A 20,686-nucleotide genomic window follows, 5' to 3' on the forward strand; every position below is an offset into this window, starting at 1 on the left:
TTGTAATTTGTATTTGCAGTTGTAATCAGAGGAGAATTTGGCTAGCTTTCCCTTCAAAATTACTCAAAGATATGCATTGTCACATTCAAGCTGAATGGTATGGAAAATGACTTAATGATTAAAAAAAACCAATCCCAGCTTTTGATTGTCTTGCAAAACTTCTTTTAGCTTCATGTAGAATTTTGAGGGGGAACCAATGATGTAGAGCAGTGTTTCTCAACCTTAGCAACTCTAAGATGTGTGGACTTCAATTCTGGGAGTTGAAGTCCACACATCTTAAACCATGCTGGGAGGGGAACTCTGAGAGTTGAAGTCTACATGTCTTAAAGCATGCTGACTGGGGAACTCTGGGAGTTGAAATACATCTTAAAGCATGCTGGCTGGGGAATTCTGGGAGTTGAAGTCCATACATCTTAGAGTTGCCAAGGTTGAGAAACACTGCTTTAGAGAATTCCTTGAAATAAAATCCACATTTTTTTACCTATTTCTTTTGGACAGTCTCATTTAGCAACGTTTAAAGCACTGAATGAAACACGGCTTATCTAAATATCAGATTTTCTAGTTTTATTAAAAATTCACAAATTTTTTAATCCAACTTTTTCCCCCTTTCATACAGTGAATGGTCTAATATGCACTGGAGGTCACACAAGCTTAGTTTTATTTGAACAATAAAAGACCTATGAGAAATTTAATATATAAAGGAAAAAGTAGCAGCTGCTGACTGCATATTTGATCATAAAATTTAAATATTTTGGACTTTTTTTCTTTTAAAGACACAAAAATAAAACCTGTGTGGGTCTATATAAGTCATATTAACAATTCCATTAATGTTGAACAGGACTAAACATTAGCAAAGATGTTAATTTTTCCCCCTTAACCTTGTAACACTTTGTTTAAAAGATTTTCCTGGCCTGCGGGCACCAACAACCCCAAACAGTATTTTGTGCTATAGAATATTGTTTTATTTGGCAACTGTCTGATTTTAAAGGTATGTCTTCTTTGCCTTCTGTAAACACCACCTCAACAAACTAGCACAGTGAAACAGAAGCCCTGTAATGTCTTATTACATCTACAGAAAAAAAAAATAGAAGGAAAAAAAAGATGAACTATTTTGGTTGATTGCTCAAAATACTTTGCTTTTGAACAAGAGGTTCTAAAACAGGATTATTTTTTGTAAAACACTGAGCTCCTGAATTTTAACATTCGACGTAAACAGTTGACTGTTTTTTTCTAGTTCCATAGAGTCTTTATTTTTATTTTTTTGTTTGTTTGTTCAGCTTTTATTTTTGTGAAGGTAGAACACTTTATTCATTCTTTCAAGTCATTTTTTTTTTTAAACGTAGAAGTCGAGCAGGACTTCTGGGTTTTGAGGATTATTGGTGTGTGTTGCTTGGAGAAGGTAGAAAAGTTGATGTTGAGGGCTACATTTAAATATTGGTTACTCTGGTCACCCCCTGAAAACAAAATCCCTTCCCAAAAGAACAATAAAATAAACTACATTTCATCTGCCTGTCAGGCATTTCAGAGGCTTAAAAAGTCTGTCATCGTGGACTGTGTTCAACTTTCAGAGGCAAAATTAACAAAGCAATAAAATCATAAAGTTTAAAATTGCTAGAATTTTTTAAGCTGTTCGTTCCCCCCGCCCCTCTTCTTATTGACCTTGGCTTGTGTTTATTCAATACTGGTTTCTTTTCCTGATGGAAAGATATTCCTCTTGATTCCTAAAAGGATCGTGTAGTGATGTGGTCATCCAAGTATATGCCGTCCCGTAATATATTGCAGTATCGAAACACATCTGCTTCACCAGTGTCTTTTTCACTCGGTACAAAAAAAGTCTTTCTCCATTCTATAGTGTTAAGATTGTCCCCCAGTTTATAGCAAAATTTCCCTGGGCTTTGAATTATTCAATTAATTCCCAAGATTAAGCAAAATGAGGGGAAAAAAGAGAGAAAGAAAGAAAGAAATGCAAGGCAGAAGGGAAAAAAAAGTCTATTTCTTTGAACTCATTTCTATACATCTCAGAATAAGCAGGATGGACGTTGGTTGACCCATGCCTTCCAAACCAAGTCCTGGTGTTTAAAGCTACCATACAACAGCCTCATTCATTTCAGGCGGATGTGACAAGTGGTTACCATAGTTACCACCGCCGTTGACAGATATTGAGGAGAATGGAGGACTTGGTCCGAAGACTTCTGCTGACATGGAGTGCAATGAACCAGGTAAATTGGGTTCTGGACTAGGGGAGTCTCCGGGAGGGTGGGACATGATGTCTGTGAAACGCTGAGCTTCGCTGGAAGGGTGATGTCCAGGTAAAGGGTGGTCCATCCCCCCAAGAGGGGTTCCTGATGGTCCTGAGGAGGGCACGAAGGGGAGATCAACGGGGGTCTGGGCTTGAGAAGATGGAGGTCCTTGTGGGAAAAAATCATAATTGCTCCCGGGTCCATAATATTCACTCTGATAATCTGGTGGATGGAGAAGAGAAGGGAAAGGAAGAGAGGTATTATTTATTTGTTGGGCTATTTATTTACAGGATTTCTACTTTCCCCACTTGTACAAACCATGAATGGCTACCACAGTAATGAATTAAATCAATAGCTCAGCATCAAAAGTAAATCGACCATAGACATTAACATGAAAGTTTAAACGTCGTCCTGTGTCACAAAGATCTCAAACTCCTGCAGGGGAAGAGCCCAAGTTTTATGGTTTGCTGAAATGCTACAGATGTGGGAGGCCATCCAGATTTGGGGGGGGTAAATTGTTCCATAAAGATGGAGCCACCACGACAAGTGCCTCCTTCCAGGCTCCTGTCCCCTAACTTTCTAAAGAGAGGGAACAAGAAGCATCTCCTTTTGGGCCACTCAGATGGGACGGTCAGAGAGAAGACTGTCCCTTTTATAACTTGGATCCAAGCCATGTATAGCTTTATGAGTCAAAGCCAGCATCTTATCTTGTACGTAGAAATACATGGGCAAGCAATCAGCCAGCAACAAGGTTGTAATCCTGCTGAAGCAGGTCTCAGGCTCAAGCAGGTGAACCATCACATTTTACACCAGCTGAGTAGTCTTTAAGTAGTTCTTAGATCTTGAAGCAGAAGCAATAAAGGTGCATGCAGGTTACCTCCTAATTTTAGCCTAATTATGAATGCCTTCTCAATGCAGGCAAGCCAGACCTCTACCAAGAACTATGGGTTCCTTGCATCCAGCAGCTAGGGGATGGCTGAGATGAAGTCAGAAGAAGAGGGGGAAAGTGTGTGAAAGAGAAAAAATGGGCATCCAAAAAGAAAAAAGGGGGGTACACCCATTTTAGACTGTGCTTCAGCCCCACCCTCCCACTGGCAAGGAGCCCTTGATCAACACAAGAAAGGTTGGCCATCTCTATCCTACATTTACAATCCCATGTGGAGTAGAGCTTAGAGCGGTGCAGTGGTTAGGCATTGGTCTAGGACAGTGTTTCCCAACGTTAGCAACTTTAAGATGTGTGGACTTCAACTCTCAGGATTCCCCAGCCAGCATGGCTGGCTGGGGAATCCCGGGAGTTGAAGTCCACACATCTTAAAGTTACCAAGGTTGGGAAACATTGGTCTAGAGAGATCCAGGTGTTAAGTCCACCCTAAGCAATAGAAGCTTTTTGGGTTACTTGGATCAGTCATTATCTCTCAGTCCAAACTTCTACTGGATTATGGTAGGAAAAATTGGAGGAGGGAGCCCCAGAGCTCCCAGGAGGAAGGGTGGGTAGGAACCCCCCCCCGCCCAGTGTCTGCAGGAGGGTTCAAAAAAAAAGCAACATGGTGGATACAGCCGCGTGATTGAAGCCCTGCACTTTTTGTACATCCATCAGTGTCACATGCACATACAATGACACATACAATGTATGTACATACATACAACTGTGTACGATGCTTCATGTACATACTTCGCCATGGGTGTGGTGGGCTGTAACAAACACATAAAGATCTACTGGTTGTTTTGCAGAAGAGAGGCAAGGTTTAACGCCAATAGATTAATGCCATCAATTAAATGTCAAGTTTGTTTTCATTTTCAAGCCTGTTGGCTTGTTTCTTTTAGCCATCAACGTTCAAGTTCTTCCTGTGTCCAGATCTGGCACCGCGCAGCTCTCTTAAGCAGTTTTAGATCTGGTTAGAGCAGTGTTGTCCAAACTTGGCCACTTTAAGATGAGTGGACTTCAACTCATGGCTGGCTGGGGAATTCTGGGAGTTGAAGTCCACTCATCTTAAAGTGGCCAAGTTTGGACAACACTGGGTTAGAGAAATATTTTGATCTGGAAGCCATTTATGGCCCAGAGGGAAACTTGGATGGGTACCCAAAATGGTTTAATTTCCAACAGCACCTATGAGATTCAAGTACAACAGGCCCATGGGAAACATCTACCTGCAATATAAATGCCACGATCCTATAAATCCATGTTGTTAACATTACTAGAACAAAATTCCTGCCCATTCATTTTTAAATAATTGTTTGAAAATCTCTTATGAATTTGCATCAGTTAATCATTTCCTACTCTCCCTAATGTGCATGGTTTTTGTACACAGCTTTCCTTAATGTCATAGTTTCTAAGTTAAATTCCCCCAATACATGTTCATGCAAAATTGTCTGATGTTCTTCATTACATATTGCTTCCCTTAGCGCAGGCTTTTGTAAATTATCGCTTTGCAAGCAAGGCTTTTTACTATCCTTTTTTAATAGGCAGTTTTCCAAAACATGCCTTTTTCCAGACAAACCTCTCAAAAGCAAACAAATGAAGTTTGCAGGCAGATTTTTGACCACGGAAAGATGGTGAACAGCAGTAGACTCAGTGTAATATCAGTTGTGACAGACCCTCTTTTTCAGGGAGGGGAGGATTTTCTGGACCACCACCCCCAATATATTTTGGGGGCTTATTTAAAAATGAAAAAATAAAAAAAAATGCATCCCTACTTTGCATCCATGAATCTGGACTAGATTTATTAAGACACACAGACGTGGCCATGAAATTAACATATCATCTTGTCTGGTCTTCTGTTGAGATTATTCCATATATTTGGGCTTGGGAATTACTATAGTTGTAATGTTTCCCTTTTGTAGTCAACATGGGGTCTGTGCAGACATGGATGTGAAGGCAGAAAGATGCTTCACTGTGCTTAGGACCCCAAACATAGCACCAGTCTGCAGCTCCATAAAGCAGTTTTCCATTTTTCTCAGCATTGTGCGGCTAATTCCATTGCAGGAATCCCAGGGTGAAATGTAGAAAATTCCGTCTTTAGATTACGGCCAAACTACAAAACATCATGATCGATTAGCCATAGAAACGGGGTACCATCTTTTCTATCCTGTTAGATCTGTCCCCAAGAAACAATGCATTGTCTACATTTATCTAAACATGTCTCCTGCCTTCCCTAACAAGGTAACTAACAAGGATTTAACCAACAAGGATTATAAAATGTTGGAATCTTTCACCAGCTATGTTTTCATTCTTTGGTGAAAACTATAAAAACCATTAATTTTCCAGTGAAAATTAAATGCCACTAGTTCAAATACATCACCCACACAAAAATGTTAATATACGGTTTGCATCTTTTTTAAAAAGCTATCTTTCTACTCTATGGTAGGTAGGACAAGGAGTTAGGGATAACCCTAAAACTAGATTAGCTCCCACAATTTCATCAGACATTGCTTATAGACTTCTGCACGTTCATGAGGTCTAGGAATTTGTGTTTGTGTTTCATTAAAACCATTTCAGCTTTAATTCTTGGACTTGCAAATATATCCACAGAAGAATCAAAGATCTGATAATATTACCATGTATATTTCATTTATTTCTTTATTACATTTACCCTAACTCTTTCCTCTTACAAGGTGGATCCTTGTAATTTCTCTCTTGCCCCCAGTCAGGGAAGAATATGAGATAGCCCCACATTCATCGGCTTTGTTCATAACAGCACACTTAACCTGGTTACTGAATTAACCCATGTTCTGTGTTTGCACAATATACTAACTTGTAAACCAGTGGAAAAGACTAGATTCATTTGACAAGCTGAGTCACAAAAAAAACCCTGAGCTTTTTCTATAGGCATTTCACATATAACTGTCGCCATAATTTTAATTTGGGTTTTGATTTATTGATATTCCTATTCTTGCAGGGATTATATTGGGGATTGATGGCTCCATTAAAACTGGATTCATTTAATTATAATCCAACTATTGGCTGTTTTAATTTTTACTGGGTTTTTTTTCATATATACAATACTTTTTTATTAGAGTAAACTACTGGGAGTTGATGGTTGATTCAATAGGTTATAAATATGATTAATAAAAGGAAAAAATAAATAAAGTTTATTCCACGTCTGCTAGAACAAGTTAGGTCAGAGAAGACTGAAGTAAGATTTCAAACAGCAGGGCTTGCTTCTAAGTAAATGTTCATAGGATTGGCCCGTACAGTTGCTAAGTACATCGAACTAAAACGTTCAAGAACAAGAACAAGAACCATAACTACGGACCAAGAGTTTGTCGATCCTTTCAGTGTTTCAGTATCAACTTTATTCATGGAAGGGGAAGGTCGAATCAAGTTTATCTCATACTGATCAGCTCAGAAGGATATCGTGTACTTGTGGTTTATTACGGCAATGCAGTGCTTCAGACTAGATTCCCAAAAAGTCCTTTGGCTCACGCAGTGGTGTGACATGTACCATATATATATATTAATGTCTAAGCCCATCTGCGGAGAAGTTGACCCACATATTTTTAACCAAAATACTATGAAAAATGTGCCACCTGCAAAAAATTCAAGGGTCGGCTTATCCGCAGATGGGCTTATGTGCGAGTATACGCGGGTACTTTAAAAAATGTTATCGTACATACTCACAGAAAAGCCTGTCTGCAGATAAGCCGAACCCAATTTTTGGGGTGTATTTTGGTACCCAAAATTCTTGGCTTATCTGCAAGTATATATAACACACAGCACCTTTTAGCAAGCCTTATTACACACACACACACACACACACACACACACACACGCATATATCTGACCTACTTAGCAGATGACACAGCTTATTAAAGCAGCTACATCTCCTTCCAGAATTGCTCAGACATGTGATCCTACTGCTTTAAGGAGTTGCAGGCAGGACAGATGCTACATTCATGTCCTCACATATTTACAAATACCTTTTTGGGACAACATAAGGCACTGCCCAGATCTGTTGTTCTCTACCCTTTAAATAAAAGTGTAAGAGACTTAAATGAAAACTGAGACTCTGAACACGCTTAGGACAGACGATGTAAATTGGCAATTTGATGCTAGGTCAGAAGCATAGAAATAACTAAGATTGTGATGCTAACACTCTCATTCGTTTTCTTGCTCTTTCTTAGCCTTCCACCAGGGTTATTCATGGGGGGGGGGGGTAAAAAAAAAATCAAGGTGGTGACTGCAACTGCACAATCTTTTGGCACACATTTAAAAGCTTCAGTTACACAGTCACAACCACCATCTTGACTTTTTTGACCCCTGGCAGATGCCACTGCCTACCTCACCAGTTTCTTGTGAGGCTTAATACCAGGTGGGGAGAATTTGGAAGAAAAAGATGTAACAAAGACAAATCTCCCTGAAGGGACACCATCAAATCATGGTTGCTTTCCTTCTGGAATCCTTTTTCTGTATCCTTTTATGAAATGTCAGGCAAAATCAACAAGGGGAGGATAGATGGCTAAAAAGCACTTTCTCAAAATGTTCAGCTTTCATTTGGAAATAGAAATGAAAGAAAGCTCTTGGCCCTTTAAGGTGTAAGGTAAGTAAACATACTAAAAATTAATCTTTGAGGGCTGGTGAACCATACTAGGAACTTGGATCCATCACTGCAATACCTATAGCAGTTTTGATCCAAACAACTCCTACTTTCTAGAAACTGAAACCAAAATCTTTGATCTTTTGTTTAAATTACAGCAAGTCCTCGTTTAGCAACCAAATTGGGGCCAGCAACTCAGTCATTAAGTGAAGCAGTTGCTAAGTGAAACTGTGATTGTGCTTGCGATCTGATGTCAGCTTTCCTTGCCTTTACAGACCTGCGAAGATTGTCAGTGTGAGGACTGGGCGCAAAGTTACTTTTTCATCACCGTCGTATCTGCAAGTGGTTGCTAAACAAGGCAGTTACTAAATGAGGACTGCCTGTATTGACAACTTAGTTATTCATTAAACAGGTATTCAGAGTATATGCCTAATAATTGCTTAATAAATAATGTTAATGTTATTTAATGCATTTAATTAAATTATATGTAAGCATCTCTATTAATGTTCAGGGCTATGGAAGTCACTGAGATGGCCAAATTGAATTTTTTGATTAGAGAAAAGACAATATCTATGTTTATTGCTGACTGGAAATCCCTTATGGACTTTTTGCAGAAAACAGAAAAAAACGATTTATGGTTTTGATGATTAGATAGGATAGATTATAGAAGGGATACATGTTGTAATGTTAGAGAAGAAGGTAAATTTATAACTGTACTTATAACTGCTGTAAAGATTGGAAGCTACTTCTTTGTATCTTTTTCCTTTCTTTTCTATTTTTCTTTTTCTTTTTTTCCCTTTCTTGCACTTCTAGTTTTCTCTTTGATTTCTTTCTTTTTCTTTTTTCTTCCTTTATATTAGTGTGTATTAGTTTTATCTCCCTTTTTAAAAATTTTAATAACATTATGTATGTATGTATGTATGTATGTATGTATGTATATATGTTCGGGGCTGTTCTTCTGTTATTTTCTGCAATTGTCTCCTCACCACAAAAAAGTCTCCTCACCACAAAAATATTTGTGGCTGTGACCCTGAAAACATACCCATTATTTTTTTCAGATAGTATTTAAAATGATGATGATGATGATGCTTCCCTCTGGAATTACTGCTTAAATTGTATAAATGTAAATATAAATAAATTGTATGAAGACCTGCAAATAGAATAGAACGACTGTGGCAAAAGAAAGCAAAGATATTGCCAATAATAATAGGTGCCTTGGGGGCAATCCCAAAACATCTGGAGCACCACTTGAACACCATCAGCATTGACAAAATCACCATCAGCCCCTTGCAAAAGGCAGCTTTACTTGGAACAGCTCCCATACTGCGACGATACCTTTAATATTATTAAACAACATCTGCCTATCTCAGGTCCTTGGGAAGGACTCGACAGGTGGACAAAAATGCCAAATCCAGTCTAAACATCTGGCTGACTGTGTGACCAAACATACTAATAATGCATCCCTTTGCAATTACTGTTTAAATTCTTCAAAACATGCAACAAAATGTTTCCCTCCTGTCTTTTTTTGTCCTTTAGCACACAACAGTATCGTATGTCTTCCAAATGTGTGTGTGTGTGGGTGTGTGTGTGATAGAGACAGAGCGGTGTATTTTTACTAGCAAAAATCGAACTTGAGATATATTCATCTCCCATCATCCACAACGAGCACTACGGCTTGGAAGCAACTTGCCCGTTCTATTTTAGCTTCGAGCGTCCACCACTGTGCTTCTGAAAGTGAAGCTGGAAAGTGTGTTTTGGAGCAGATGTGACAATGCCCACAGCAACTATATCTTTTCCTAGGTTCACAAGTTAGCAGCATGATGCCAGGAAAATACATATTTGAGTCGGGTAGACCCCAACAGCATGCTCAACCCTGCTGCAAAACATCGTGTCACGTATTGTCGTCTCTTTATGCCAGATGCTATTTTTCTAGGAGTCCAGAAAAAGGTGCAGATTTTTTAAGGAGGTGCCCACAGGTATGGTGTGAATGCTGACACCCATTCCGAAGTCCCTTTTCAGATTTGGATCTGAAGCATGGCATTGCCCTCGCTATACCCCAAAGCGTTGCAGCCTATCGCTTTAAAAGCACTAACGGAGGTCTGGAACCTACAAAGGCAGTCTAAGGTGTTTTTGCTCCTTGAAGCAAGAAAGCAGATGGCCTTCTCCAAGGCTTAATATCCAAAGCCAGTTGAGTCATTCTGCACCTGAACTAGAAGATCCCCAAAGAGGGAGTGAAAATATACTGTGGATGATAAATGAAATCATAGAACTGGATGCTTCCTCCTGAACAATAAATAGGAAGTTGATTTACAACAGTGAACCTGCCTTTGCCTCTCTAGCTCAATCCTGGTGGTGGCCATCCCGCATCCCCGCCATCACTTCCTGAATCTTTTAGCCCGAGAGGAAGAAAATCCGGAAGCTGATTTTTCATCTTCAAATGCGGCTTCCTTCTGCACATGCTCAGACACCTCCTTGCAAGGTCTTTGATTATTTAAACTCTGCCTTTCAGCAGTTAACTAAGGCTTATAACTAAGTTTAGAAAAACACCATTATCATAGGTGACAACACTTAGCTAACTTTGGCGATTTAGAGAGTTAAGCAGGGTGGGTCTGATTAGTACCCATATGAGGAATCATTGGCCTGGATTTGTGCCACATGCTTAGCCCCTGGTGTTCTCCCCTCCAAATTCTAACCAACTCCAACCCAGCTGAGCTTTTCAGCATCAGCCCAGATGCACAAGTTACCGCTGTCTAGATGGTTTTTTTTAATGTGCTTCTCCATCAGTCTTGACTCCTGTGACTGCCTGGACAAGCTCCTGCAGTTTTCTTGGCAAGGTTTTTGGAAGTAGTTTGCATTGCCTTCTTTCTGGGGCTGAGAGCAGGTGACTGGCCCCAAATCACTCAACTGGCTTCATGCCCAAGGTAGGACTAGAACTCACTTAGTCCCAGTTTCTAGACTGGTGCCTTTAACCACTACACTAAACTATCTCTCACCATCCAGCTGTACCATACGTCTTATTAGGTTGACTCAGAGACAGGACAGAATTAGTGGCATAAAATATTTATGTCACCTCTACGGATCATTTCCTTCCTTCCTTCCTTCCTTCCTTCCTTCCTTCCTTCCTTCCTTCCTTCCTTCCTTCCTTCCTTCCTCCCTCCCTCCCTCCCTCCCTCCTTCCTTCCTTCCTTCCTTCCTTCCTTCCTTCCTTCCTTCCTTCCTTCCTTCCTTCCTTCCTTCCTTCCTTCCTTCCTTCCTTCCTTCCTTCCTTCCTTCCTGGACTCCTGCTTTAATTTTATCTTTACTGATTTTACAGATTCAGTAAACATCTTGATTTTCCACTGGAGCAGCTGTGGGGCAGGGTAGGGTCAAAAAAGTCAAGATGGCAGCTTCAATCAGATGGTCACCAGCACCATCTTGACTTTTTTTGACCCTGCCCCGGGATGAAGCTGATTCTCCAAAACTCCTTTTTCTGAAGAATTCCAACCCTTGATTTAATGTGCGTTGCTTGCCTAATTATGGAGTTGACTTTTTATATCATTTGCACCCATGTCTGTGCAATTATTATAATTGGCCTTTGTGTTACCCGGATGATGCAAATGGCTGCAAATGACATCAAAACATATATTACAGAAATACAGAAATGAAATGAATTATCGCATTTGATTTAACTGCTTTTGCTATTGCGGGGTATATTAAGAAGGCAATGCTTACTTAACATTCTGTTTTTATTGTTTTCCCGCAAATTGCTTGGGACCCAACCAGGACAAAGAGTGTTATAGGTATAAAATAAATAATAAGCTATAATGGTTGGCAATACTGTACAGCACCCCCATGTTAGCTGAAATCTGCTCTCCATACATTTTTGTTTTCACTCTTCCCTGCTCTTCCCCTTGCAAATTAGGGGAATAGCAGCAAAAGGAACGAGCTGAAGGCCAGAACCATAACATCCAAACATCCTGGCTTGATGCAAATCAAGGGGACCGATCCTGCACGCTTACCCACCTCCATAGAAAGAAAAGGGCCCGTTGGGGATCAGCTCGCCCGGTTCCAAACGGTCCACCAGCGGTCTCATGCGGCGGGGGCTGCGGAAAAAAGCGTGCCTGCGGGCCCCTAGTGCGCTCAGCTGTTTCATGCGCCTTTCCTTGGAGCGCCGGTTCTGGAACCAAACCTAACAGGGAAGACGGAGAAAAGGAAACAGGTGAAAGTTAGTCCCTTGAGTGGGAAACAACCAGAGATCACATTGAGCAATTAACAGTACTAGGTATGGATGGAAACTAAGCACCCAACACCCCGTTACTCCAAATGGGCAAGAGAACGAGGTTCAAGAGGGTTGGTATGGTGGTTCTGTAAGTAGGCTTCGTTTTTGCAGCACCGCAGCGGCTTAGAATTCTTCCCTTACGGCTTTTAAACTTTTCTTCAGTAAAGACTGATCAGAAGTTCTTGGATTCTTGTACAGTAAAGATGCATGATGAAAATCAGGGACGGCTCTCCGAAAGAACTCAGTCTTTAAAAGCTTCTGAAATATTGACCCCCTATATTAAAGAAGTCTCTGCTTTGGGGGTGTATCGGTTTTGGAAGGGGAATAGTTCAGTTGTTGGAATTCTTAGGACTCCATCCCTTCTGAAATTTGGAAGATTTTTGTCCTCATAGCCTTGCTGTGAACTGGCGAGTCTCTGAGAATGGAGGAGTTTGCAGCTGGTTGTTTACCTAAATGACTCCTGAATCATTTATCAGTCTGGGAAGCATTATCCATGGTTTCCTCAATTAAGCCTATTTTCTGGGTTACCCAAGACAAACCATACACAAACCCTTCAGGCTGGCTAGGTATGAAGAACTAAATGATAATGCAGTCATTCAGTTTGTGGTAGTATGTGGTACAGATTTGTAAGTACAGAATGAGAGGCGAGAACCATGGTTAGAAAGAGAGGACTTCAGTATAATGTACCCATGTTGGCACTCCACATTTTGCCATGTTCCGAGTTCCACATCCCATGGAATCATAAATCTGCCAAAGTGTTAGGTAAACAATACGCTACATCCCCACCAAAAACCTTAACAAGTTTAACCCTGATCAGCCATCTTGACTTGTGCGCAAGCAAACGGCAGCTCTTGAATTGGCCTGGTTAAGCAGGTTGTATGGCTGAAATTTAAAGTTTGTACATGCTATTGTTATGGACCTTTTCTCTATATCTTGCCCATCCTTTTTTCCTTTCCTTTCTCTGTTTTTGTGATTTGGGGGGAGAGCACAAAAGAATTTTCTCCTGCTGCTTCTCCTTCAATAACTGGTCTTTTCCTTTTTGGAGTTGAGGTCTTCCAAAACGAGAAGACACAAAGGAAAATGTCAAGCTAGCAGCTTAACCAGCAAAGAGACTTGCGTCAGTTATGCCTTCCCAGCAAAGTTGGACTTCAGGATTTCAATGTTGAGAGCCCCAAAGTTCAAGAGAGCCCAGTTGGTCTTCTGCCTAAAAGATCAGGGCATTCCCTCCAAAAGGAGGGGGGGGGCTTCTTTTTAAAATTTGAGGAAGACAGAGAAAATGTAATTCCCTGCAAAGAGACCCCCAAGGCTAGGATGTGTTAGAGTTACACTTTGCATTTTTCTGCCAAAGCTCAGGATGGCTTCCAAGGGGATCTCCCTTTGTCTTAGCTCTACAACAACCCTGTGGGGTAGGCTGAGATGAGAGAGAGAGCAAGGGGTCCAAAGTGAGCTTCCATAGCTGTGAAGAGGTTTGAACCTGGATCCCCCCAACCTCTTAGCCACCGTACCTGTCTGTGACTCGAGGCATCACTGTTCTCCTTTCCACAGGACAGTGTTTCTCAGCCTTGAGAACTTTAAGATGTGTGGACTTCAACTCCCAGAATTCCCCAGCCAGCCATGCTGGCTGGGGAATTCTGGGAGTTGAAGTCCACACATCTTAAAGTTCTCAAGGCTGAGAAACACTGCCATAAGGGGAGAGCTGACCCAGTGAGTGAGCAACCTGCCCTTTCAGCCCCATTTTGAGATCAGGGCCTTGACTCCTGCAATTCATTTCTGGGCAAAGGCGGTTTACTCCCTAGAGATTGCTAGCACAGCCTAACCATTGCTGCATTGATGTAGTAGCCCCCAAAGCGAGCTCTGTATCGCCACAAGGTTGGAGAGTGCTATAAATCAGGAGTACGGAACAGCCGTTTGCAGTCTGGTTGTTCGAGCTTCACTGAGCGGGGCAGAAAGAAGGGAAAGGTGAGCGCTGAGCCTGCAAAACAGAGAGGGCAGAGACTGGCTTCATGTTTAAAATTCCTCTCCCCGCTTTTCAGACAAGGTGGGGAGTACTACGTGGAGGCCAACCTGAGTCTCTGCAGGAGGAACTACAGACCTACAAAATCGAAACGGGTTCATGATGTTTCGCCTCTTTGGCCCAAAGCCACAAATGGTTCATTCAGCTGGCCAATTCCAGGTGAGCAATAGGCGCATTAGAAAGACTTTCACACCAAGCCCAAAGAAAAATGCATTACTGTTTACACAACAGGCTTATCTGGGTTGGTTAGAGACCTCTCTCCTTTTATATGCATCCATACAACTTGAGAAATTTGGATGCTGTGGTGTGTGTGTGTGCAGGGCGCAGCATTTCCTGCAAACCCAGGTGACTCCGTTAGTTTATAGTTAAATACATTGGATGAATCCAGAAAACGAGTTAATTCAATCATTGCATTAAAAGGGTCATGTGAACCCAGCAATTTGGTTGGGTCTTGATTGAGTTTAGAAGGTGAGAAAATTTTAATGTATGCCTCCCATGCGCTTTTCCCCTTTCTTTTGTGCAAAAGGGCCGTTGTACTGTTGAATAATCATGACTTGGGGGGTGGGGGGGGGCTTGTTTCGATCAGACCTCTGCCTACTTGAAACTATAATGGGCTTTTTTTTGGTTTTGGCTTAGCATATTTCACAGAGCCCCAGAATCAAAGAATCATGGAATTGTGGAGCTGGAAGGAACTCTAAAGATCACCTAGTTCAACCTTCTGCCATAGGCAGGAAGACCCCTTAAACCATCCTCAGGAGGTGGCTGCCCAGCCTCTTCTTTAAAACTTCCAAAGAGGGAGAACCCACAGTCTCCATGTGTGAACTCAGCCAGTTGTGTTTGATTGAAGAAACCATGGTTAATAGGTCATGGCTTAGCATAATACATATACTCATTCACTTGATTCATGCATTGACCTGCACCATCTTTTTACTGAGTCAACCACATGTCACTGGGTTCATAGGGTGCACTAAGCCATAAACAGGGGGTAACAACCAAAACAACTTCATTTATGGAAACAAACTATATGAACTAAAACTGAGCAAACTGCACGATGACTTACTGCAAACCCAGACAAGGTGTGGAGGGACAACCTCAACAGAATTGCAACCTACTGAGGATGACAGCTCAAGCTCAGATACTTTGGTCACCTAATGCGAAGAGAGGACTCTTTGGAAAAGACCCTGATGCTGGGAAAGATTGAAGGCCAAAAGAGAAGAAGACGGCAGAGGATGAGATGGTTAGATAGCATCACTGAAGCAATGAGCATGAAACTGAGCAAACTCAGGGAGGCAGTGAAGGACAGGAAGGCCTGGGGCAATATGGTTCATGGGGACATGACTTAAAGACTGAACAACAAGGAGGATGACAGTGAGTTGATGTCAGAGGAAGAATGATTAACATACTGTCCTCAGGGGATTTTGGTACCAGACCAACCTGTGCAGCATTGGGTTGAATGTCTATCTTTCTCATTCCCAGCCTATGAGGAACAAAGTGTCACAAATGGTCCTTAAGGCGCCCTTGAGGGTTTCCATGACAAAGGAGATTGCAGCTGTGCTGTGTGTGTGTGTGTGTTGGGGGGGGTGATTTTGTATGGACACAGACCCTTCTTCCCCTTCTCCCAAATATCTCCTTCAGTTCTAGGCCAGAAAACTGCTGCTCCAGCAAGTCTAAACACAGAGGAAGGCCTTCTCCTTCTGAGGGCACAGAAAGCAACTCAACTTTGGGCTGAGCTCCATGACAATCTTAAGCAGTGCTTAACTTAAGGCAGTAGCAAAGGATCAGTTTTAGAGTGAAGGGACTAAAGGCCTGGATTTTGCAAGAACAATCTTGCAGATGATGGTGATGATTCTATCTATCTATCTATCTATCTATCTATCTATCTATCTATCTATCTATCTATCCATCCATCCATCCATCCATCCATCCATCCATCCATCTAATCACCTCTGTAGTTGGTACGTGTCTTCCTCAATCTGGGGTCCTCTACCAGAGACCTGGGAGTTTGAGGGTTCTGTGCAGGATCTGAACTGTTCCTAGCCCTGCACTCTTCTGGACAGAGAGCTCTGATGTCATTCCTGGGATCTGTTGGAGCTTAGGACTCACAGCCCTGAGGGCTCCTACCACCACTGGGACCACTTTGGCCTTTACTTTCCACATGCTCTCTAGTTCTTCCTTCAGGCCCTGGTCCTTCTCCACCTTCTCGTACACCTTCCTGAGGTTGCTGTCACTTGGTACCGTTACATCTATCCCCACCGCTGTCTTCTGGTCCTTGTCTACTATCATGATGTCTGGTTAGTTGGCCAGAAGATCCTGTCCATCTGGATTTGGAAGTCCCACAGGATCTTAGCCCTGTTATTCTCCTCGACCTTCTGTGGAATCTCCCATCTGGACTTGGAAGGGTCTATCCCAGTGTTTCTCAACCTTGGCAGCTTTCAGATGTGTGGACTCCAACTCCCAGAATTCCCCAGCCAGCATGGGTTGTTGGAGTCCACACATCTGAAAGCTGCCAAGGTTGTGAAACACTGGGATAGCCCATATACTGCGCCGATGTTCCTGTACACAATGGCAGCTACTTGGTTGTGCTGTTCAGTGTATGCTGTTCCTGCCTGCATCTTACACCCTGCCACTATATGTTGCACTGTCTCTGAGGCATATATATGTGTATACACACACACACACATATATATGATAAAAATCTAATAATAATAATAATAATAATAATAATAATAATAATAATAATACAAAAAATAAAAATAGCAATGGTGGTTTCAAAGCAGGGCAAGCCATTCCCAGCTTCTGAGGCCCCTAGGCAACAACAACCACAAAATATTAAACTGGTATTGTTAATGTTAATATGTTTAATAAAGAACCAAAAGTCCACCTGACTAAATTCGAGACCCTCCTTGGAAAAGGAGGTCTGGGCTAAATGATCATTTCTCCTGCTGGTCCTAATAAATAGGGGGAGGGAGGGGGAAAAAGTTTTCCTGCCCAGCCTGATGTAGATGCAAGAGGGTGCATAAAGGCAGCTTTGAATGACAAACCCTGACTCACCCCATTTTTGCCTCTCCTGGTAGGCAGACCCAAGGGCACTGCTCAACCAGGTTCATGAGTTGTGTTTTCTGGGTTTGCAATACCCTGAATCATAGGCTAACCCAACAGCCTGGATTTGCCTGACAGCGTAAGCCACAAATCTAACCAAAGCTAACTCAAACCAAGGGGAGTGTAGTATACTGTACAGTGTAACCACAAAGTCTTTGCCTGACTCTTTTGACCCAGGGCTGTGTTACGCAACCCCAAAAAAGCCGTTCAGATGAGTGTGGCCTAGAATGGGCTGGGCAAACATTCTTCTCTCCCCTTGGGTGTTAAATTGGTTCACGCAGGAGGAAGTGGGTCACCTCTGAGACTTTCCCCATGATTGCATTAAAGAGCTACCTAACTAGCCTTGAGAACCAGTGTGGTCTAGTGGTTTCCAGGCTGGAAACCGGGAGACCGTGAGTTCTAATCCCAGGCACGAAGCCAGCTGGGTGACCTTGCGCCAGCCCCTCTCTCTCAGCCCCAGGAAGGAGGCAATGGCAAACCACTTCCCAAAAATCTTGCCAAGAAAACTGCAGGGACTAGTCCAGGCAGTCGCCAGGAGCCAAACCCCCCCCAAAAAACAAAAAACCCTAACTCAAAGGTGCACACACACACACACACACACGCATACACAGAGAAAACTAGTCTTGAATCAGCACAAAATAATGCTGGTATAACATTCACTGTCCCCACTGCTGATCGATCGTGCCTCTATTCTGCATCCCTGCTGATCGAGGTGGTCCTGATTGTTGAGCGTTCCAATTGTCATAGGATGGGGGACTGGTTTCTGGATCTCTTCTGGATTGGTTGCCGTCCCCCTTCAGCCAGTCACCAGCTGGAAGGGAAAACATCCCCAATGGGGCAGTGCATGAAGAATGGTGAGGGTCTCACCTGGGGTCTCTGCCTGGGCTTCTTTAAGCTGAAATAGTTCCAGAGAAGAGGAAAGCAGGCCCAAATGCCTAGATCTGATAGAAGCAGAGAACTGAATCTGATTAGCTGCTGGGCAATTGACTTGGGGGAGGGGAAGTGACTGAAACTGACAAGGACAGGAAAGCTGACAAGCAATTGAAAACTCAATTCAACGCTCCTCATTATTTTCTGGATACTGCAGTGAGGAAAAACGGGGCTGCAGCTCTAAAATTAAAGACAGCTTCAGAAGAATGTAAAGCACAAATGTCAGGTAAAATAATGTAAAGCACAAAATCTCTTCTTCCCCGGAAGCAATGAGGTCACTCTTCTTTCTTCTCTATCTAGCTGGATCCCTAGAAAGGAGTTGGTGCCAGAAGGGAAGAGAGAAGGAAAGGCAGGGAGGGGACTTGGGAATCCTGTGCTGATGGGGAGGGCAAAAGCTGGAAGAGCAAGGCTAGTGAGCAGAGAGGAGGGGGGTGCCTCTGTCCCCCACCACTCCTAAAACACATCTCTCAGAGCTTGGTTGTTTTCTTGCAGACGTTTCATGACCCAGCTAGGTAACATCTTCAGTGCTAGAAGGGAGTGGGGTTTGCTCTCTGCTTATATACAGTTGCTTGCCCTGTCAGTGTTGGTGGGGCCAGGACAGGGCAAGCGACTGTATATAAACAGAGAGCAAACCCCTCCCCTCTCCCTTCTAGCACTGATGATGTTACCTAGTTGGGTCATGAAACGTCTGCAAGAAAACAACCCAGCTCAGAGAACCCCAAGGACTCCACAGTTCAGCCCTGAGCTACAGAGATTCACCTCTATTGGTACACACCTCTGAATCATCCCACCTGCAACTGGTCAGCCAACCTCACCTGCCAGATAACGGGGACCAAGAATTGTGGGTTTTTCATGCTTTGAAATTGTGGTGGGACAGCTTCAGCTTGGGGAGAGGGAAAGACAATGGGCCTTTCCCCATGGGCATCTGACCCACGGCCCCACATGTCACAGCAATCTGTTTTTTTGGTCTTGTCCCTGTGATGGTGACCCATGACTGAGGCAGCCTTAAGTCATCCTCAGCTAAGTGGGGGATAAAAGTCCTATTTCCCTCTTCGTCTGACACTGTCCAGGGCTACAGATCTGTCTGTCTGCGTCTTCTGGGGCCAGGGAGGGATGTTAGGATAATGACTGGGAACAGGGGCAGGAGAGGAACCAATAATGGGAAGCATATGCTAGTAGGGTTTGGGTTGACTTAAGGATGGGTGACGAGCAGTTGTGATGGAATGGAATTATGAAGGCCAGGCTCAGGGAGATAAACATTTTCTGAGCTCGCCGGAGGAGCATGGGAGCAACAAGAGGATGAGACTGGCACCTCCCTGAGGAATTCACACTGTTGTGGCTGGCTGACTTGGGAGATGGGGTTTCAGTCTGGGAAGATTCTTGCTAGAGGTTGTAGCTAATAAACATAGCTGTTTGACTGAAACTGCATTGTCTCTTGGAGTTCCTTAGGCTAGGCCTGACACAGTTCAACCCCTCAGCATGAAAATGTCCCAAGGGAGATGTTGGTTTTCTCAGGGCATGACTGGGCCATGATAAACTGCAAGTAGATAGAGCAGTGTTTCTCAACCTTGACAACTTTAAGATGTGTGGACTTCAACTCCCAGAATTCCCCAGCCAGCCATGCTGGCTGGGGAATCCTGGGAGTTGAAGTCCACACATCTTAAAGTTGCCAAGGTTGAGAACACTGGGATAGAGACAGGAACTTTGATTTTGATTGTTAGCCATTGCAATTTGATTAATAGCCAAAATAGGACAGACCAGAACCCACTGACTGGTTTTAAAATGGTTGGGCTGAAAGCTGGAAAAAAGACATCATCTGGCATCATCAGGATCAAAGGTGTCTTCAGGCGAGGTTAAAAAAGTCAAGATAGCAGCCACTATCATGCAATTAGAACCCTGTTTGTGGCCACCATTTTGATTTTTTTTGACCCCCTCCCCATGGACGCCCTCCCAAATCTAGATCCACATTAATTAAACCAGAAATTTGCTGTATTCAATGTGTGTGTATGTTCGTAATATTTTACAAGAATAAACTATTTTATGCATAATTTGATACGTTGTAATTACATGATTAAGCGAAGATGCACTATATTTAGATGGCTAGCATTAATTTAATATGTTTTAGGCTTCCTTCAGTTTATCTGCTTAATTTTCTTTTTCTCTCTTTTTTTTTTGTTTTGGTATTACATTTTCATAATTGAGTAACTGGATTGCTTGATTATGTGCTGTCAATTCATTTTTTGACTTCTTGTATATTTTTTAAAAATGTCTGTACTGATTTTTCTGTATTGCTCTTTTGAAAATTGCAATAACAATTATTTTTAAAATGCATGGGTGTGTGTAGGGGGTAGGAGTTACAACCGAAATGGCTCCTTGTTCTTGGGGCAGACATCTTTCTGTTTCCCTTGGGTGTTCCCTCCAGCCAACGGAGGAACTGGAGTTGATGTAGCTCTTTAACACAGCCAAATTGGATTAACAGACCAATCAGATTGGATTAACAGGCACGAGTCCCCAAGGTGCTTCTAATATTCCCCTCGGCCAATAAGTATGCCTCCTTCAGCTGACAGCCCAATTCTCCCTTACCTTCCATTTAAAACATGACAGCCCGTTC

At 42.5% G+C, this 20,686-nt stretch overlaps 1 protein-coding gene across 1 annotated transcript in view; it reads right to left on the reverse strand.

The window, feature by feature from the left end:
* Positions 1-2,082: 2,082 nt before the first annotated feature.
* The window catches only part of LHX1 (LIM homeobox 1), a 57,940-nt gene continuing 39,336 nt past the window's right edge, over positions 2,083-20,686 (reverse strand). Inside the window, exons 4-5 of the mRNA XM_007421153.2 lie at positions 11,777-11,942; positions 2,083-2,462 (exon numbers count right to left, since the gene is read on the reverse strand). Coding sequence (XP_007421215.1) covers positions 2,083-2,462; positions 11,777-11,942 — 546 coding nt within the window. The remainder of the gene's footprint in view (positions 2,463-11,776; positions 11,943-20,686) is intronic.

Source organism: Python bivittatus, unplaced genomic scaffold (genome assembly GCF_059951505.1).
Source record: "Python bivittatus isolate LINGU-HERP-01145 unplaced genomic scaffold, Pbiv_v1 ctg000690_np1212, whole genome shotgun sequence".
Classification (NCBI taxonomy): domain Eukaryota; kingdom Metazoa; phylum Chordata; class Lepidosauria; order Squamata; family Pythonidae; genus Python; species Python bivittatus.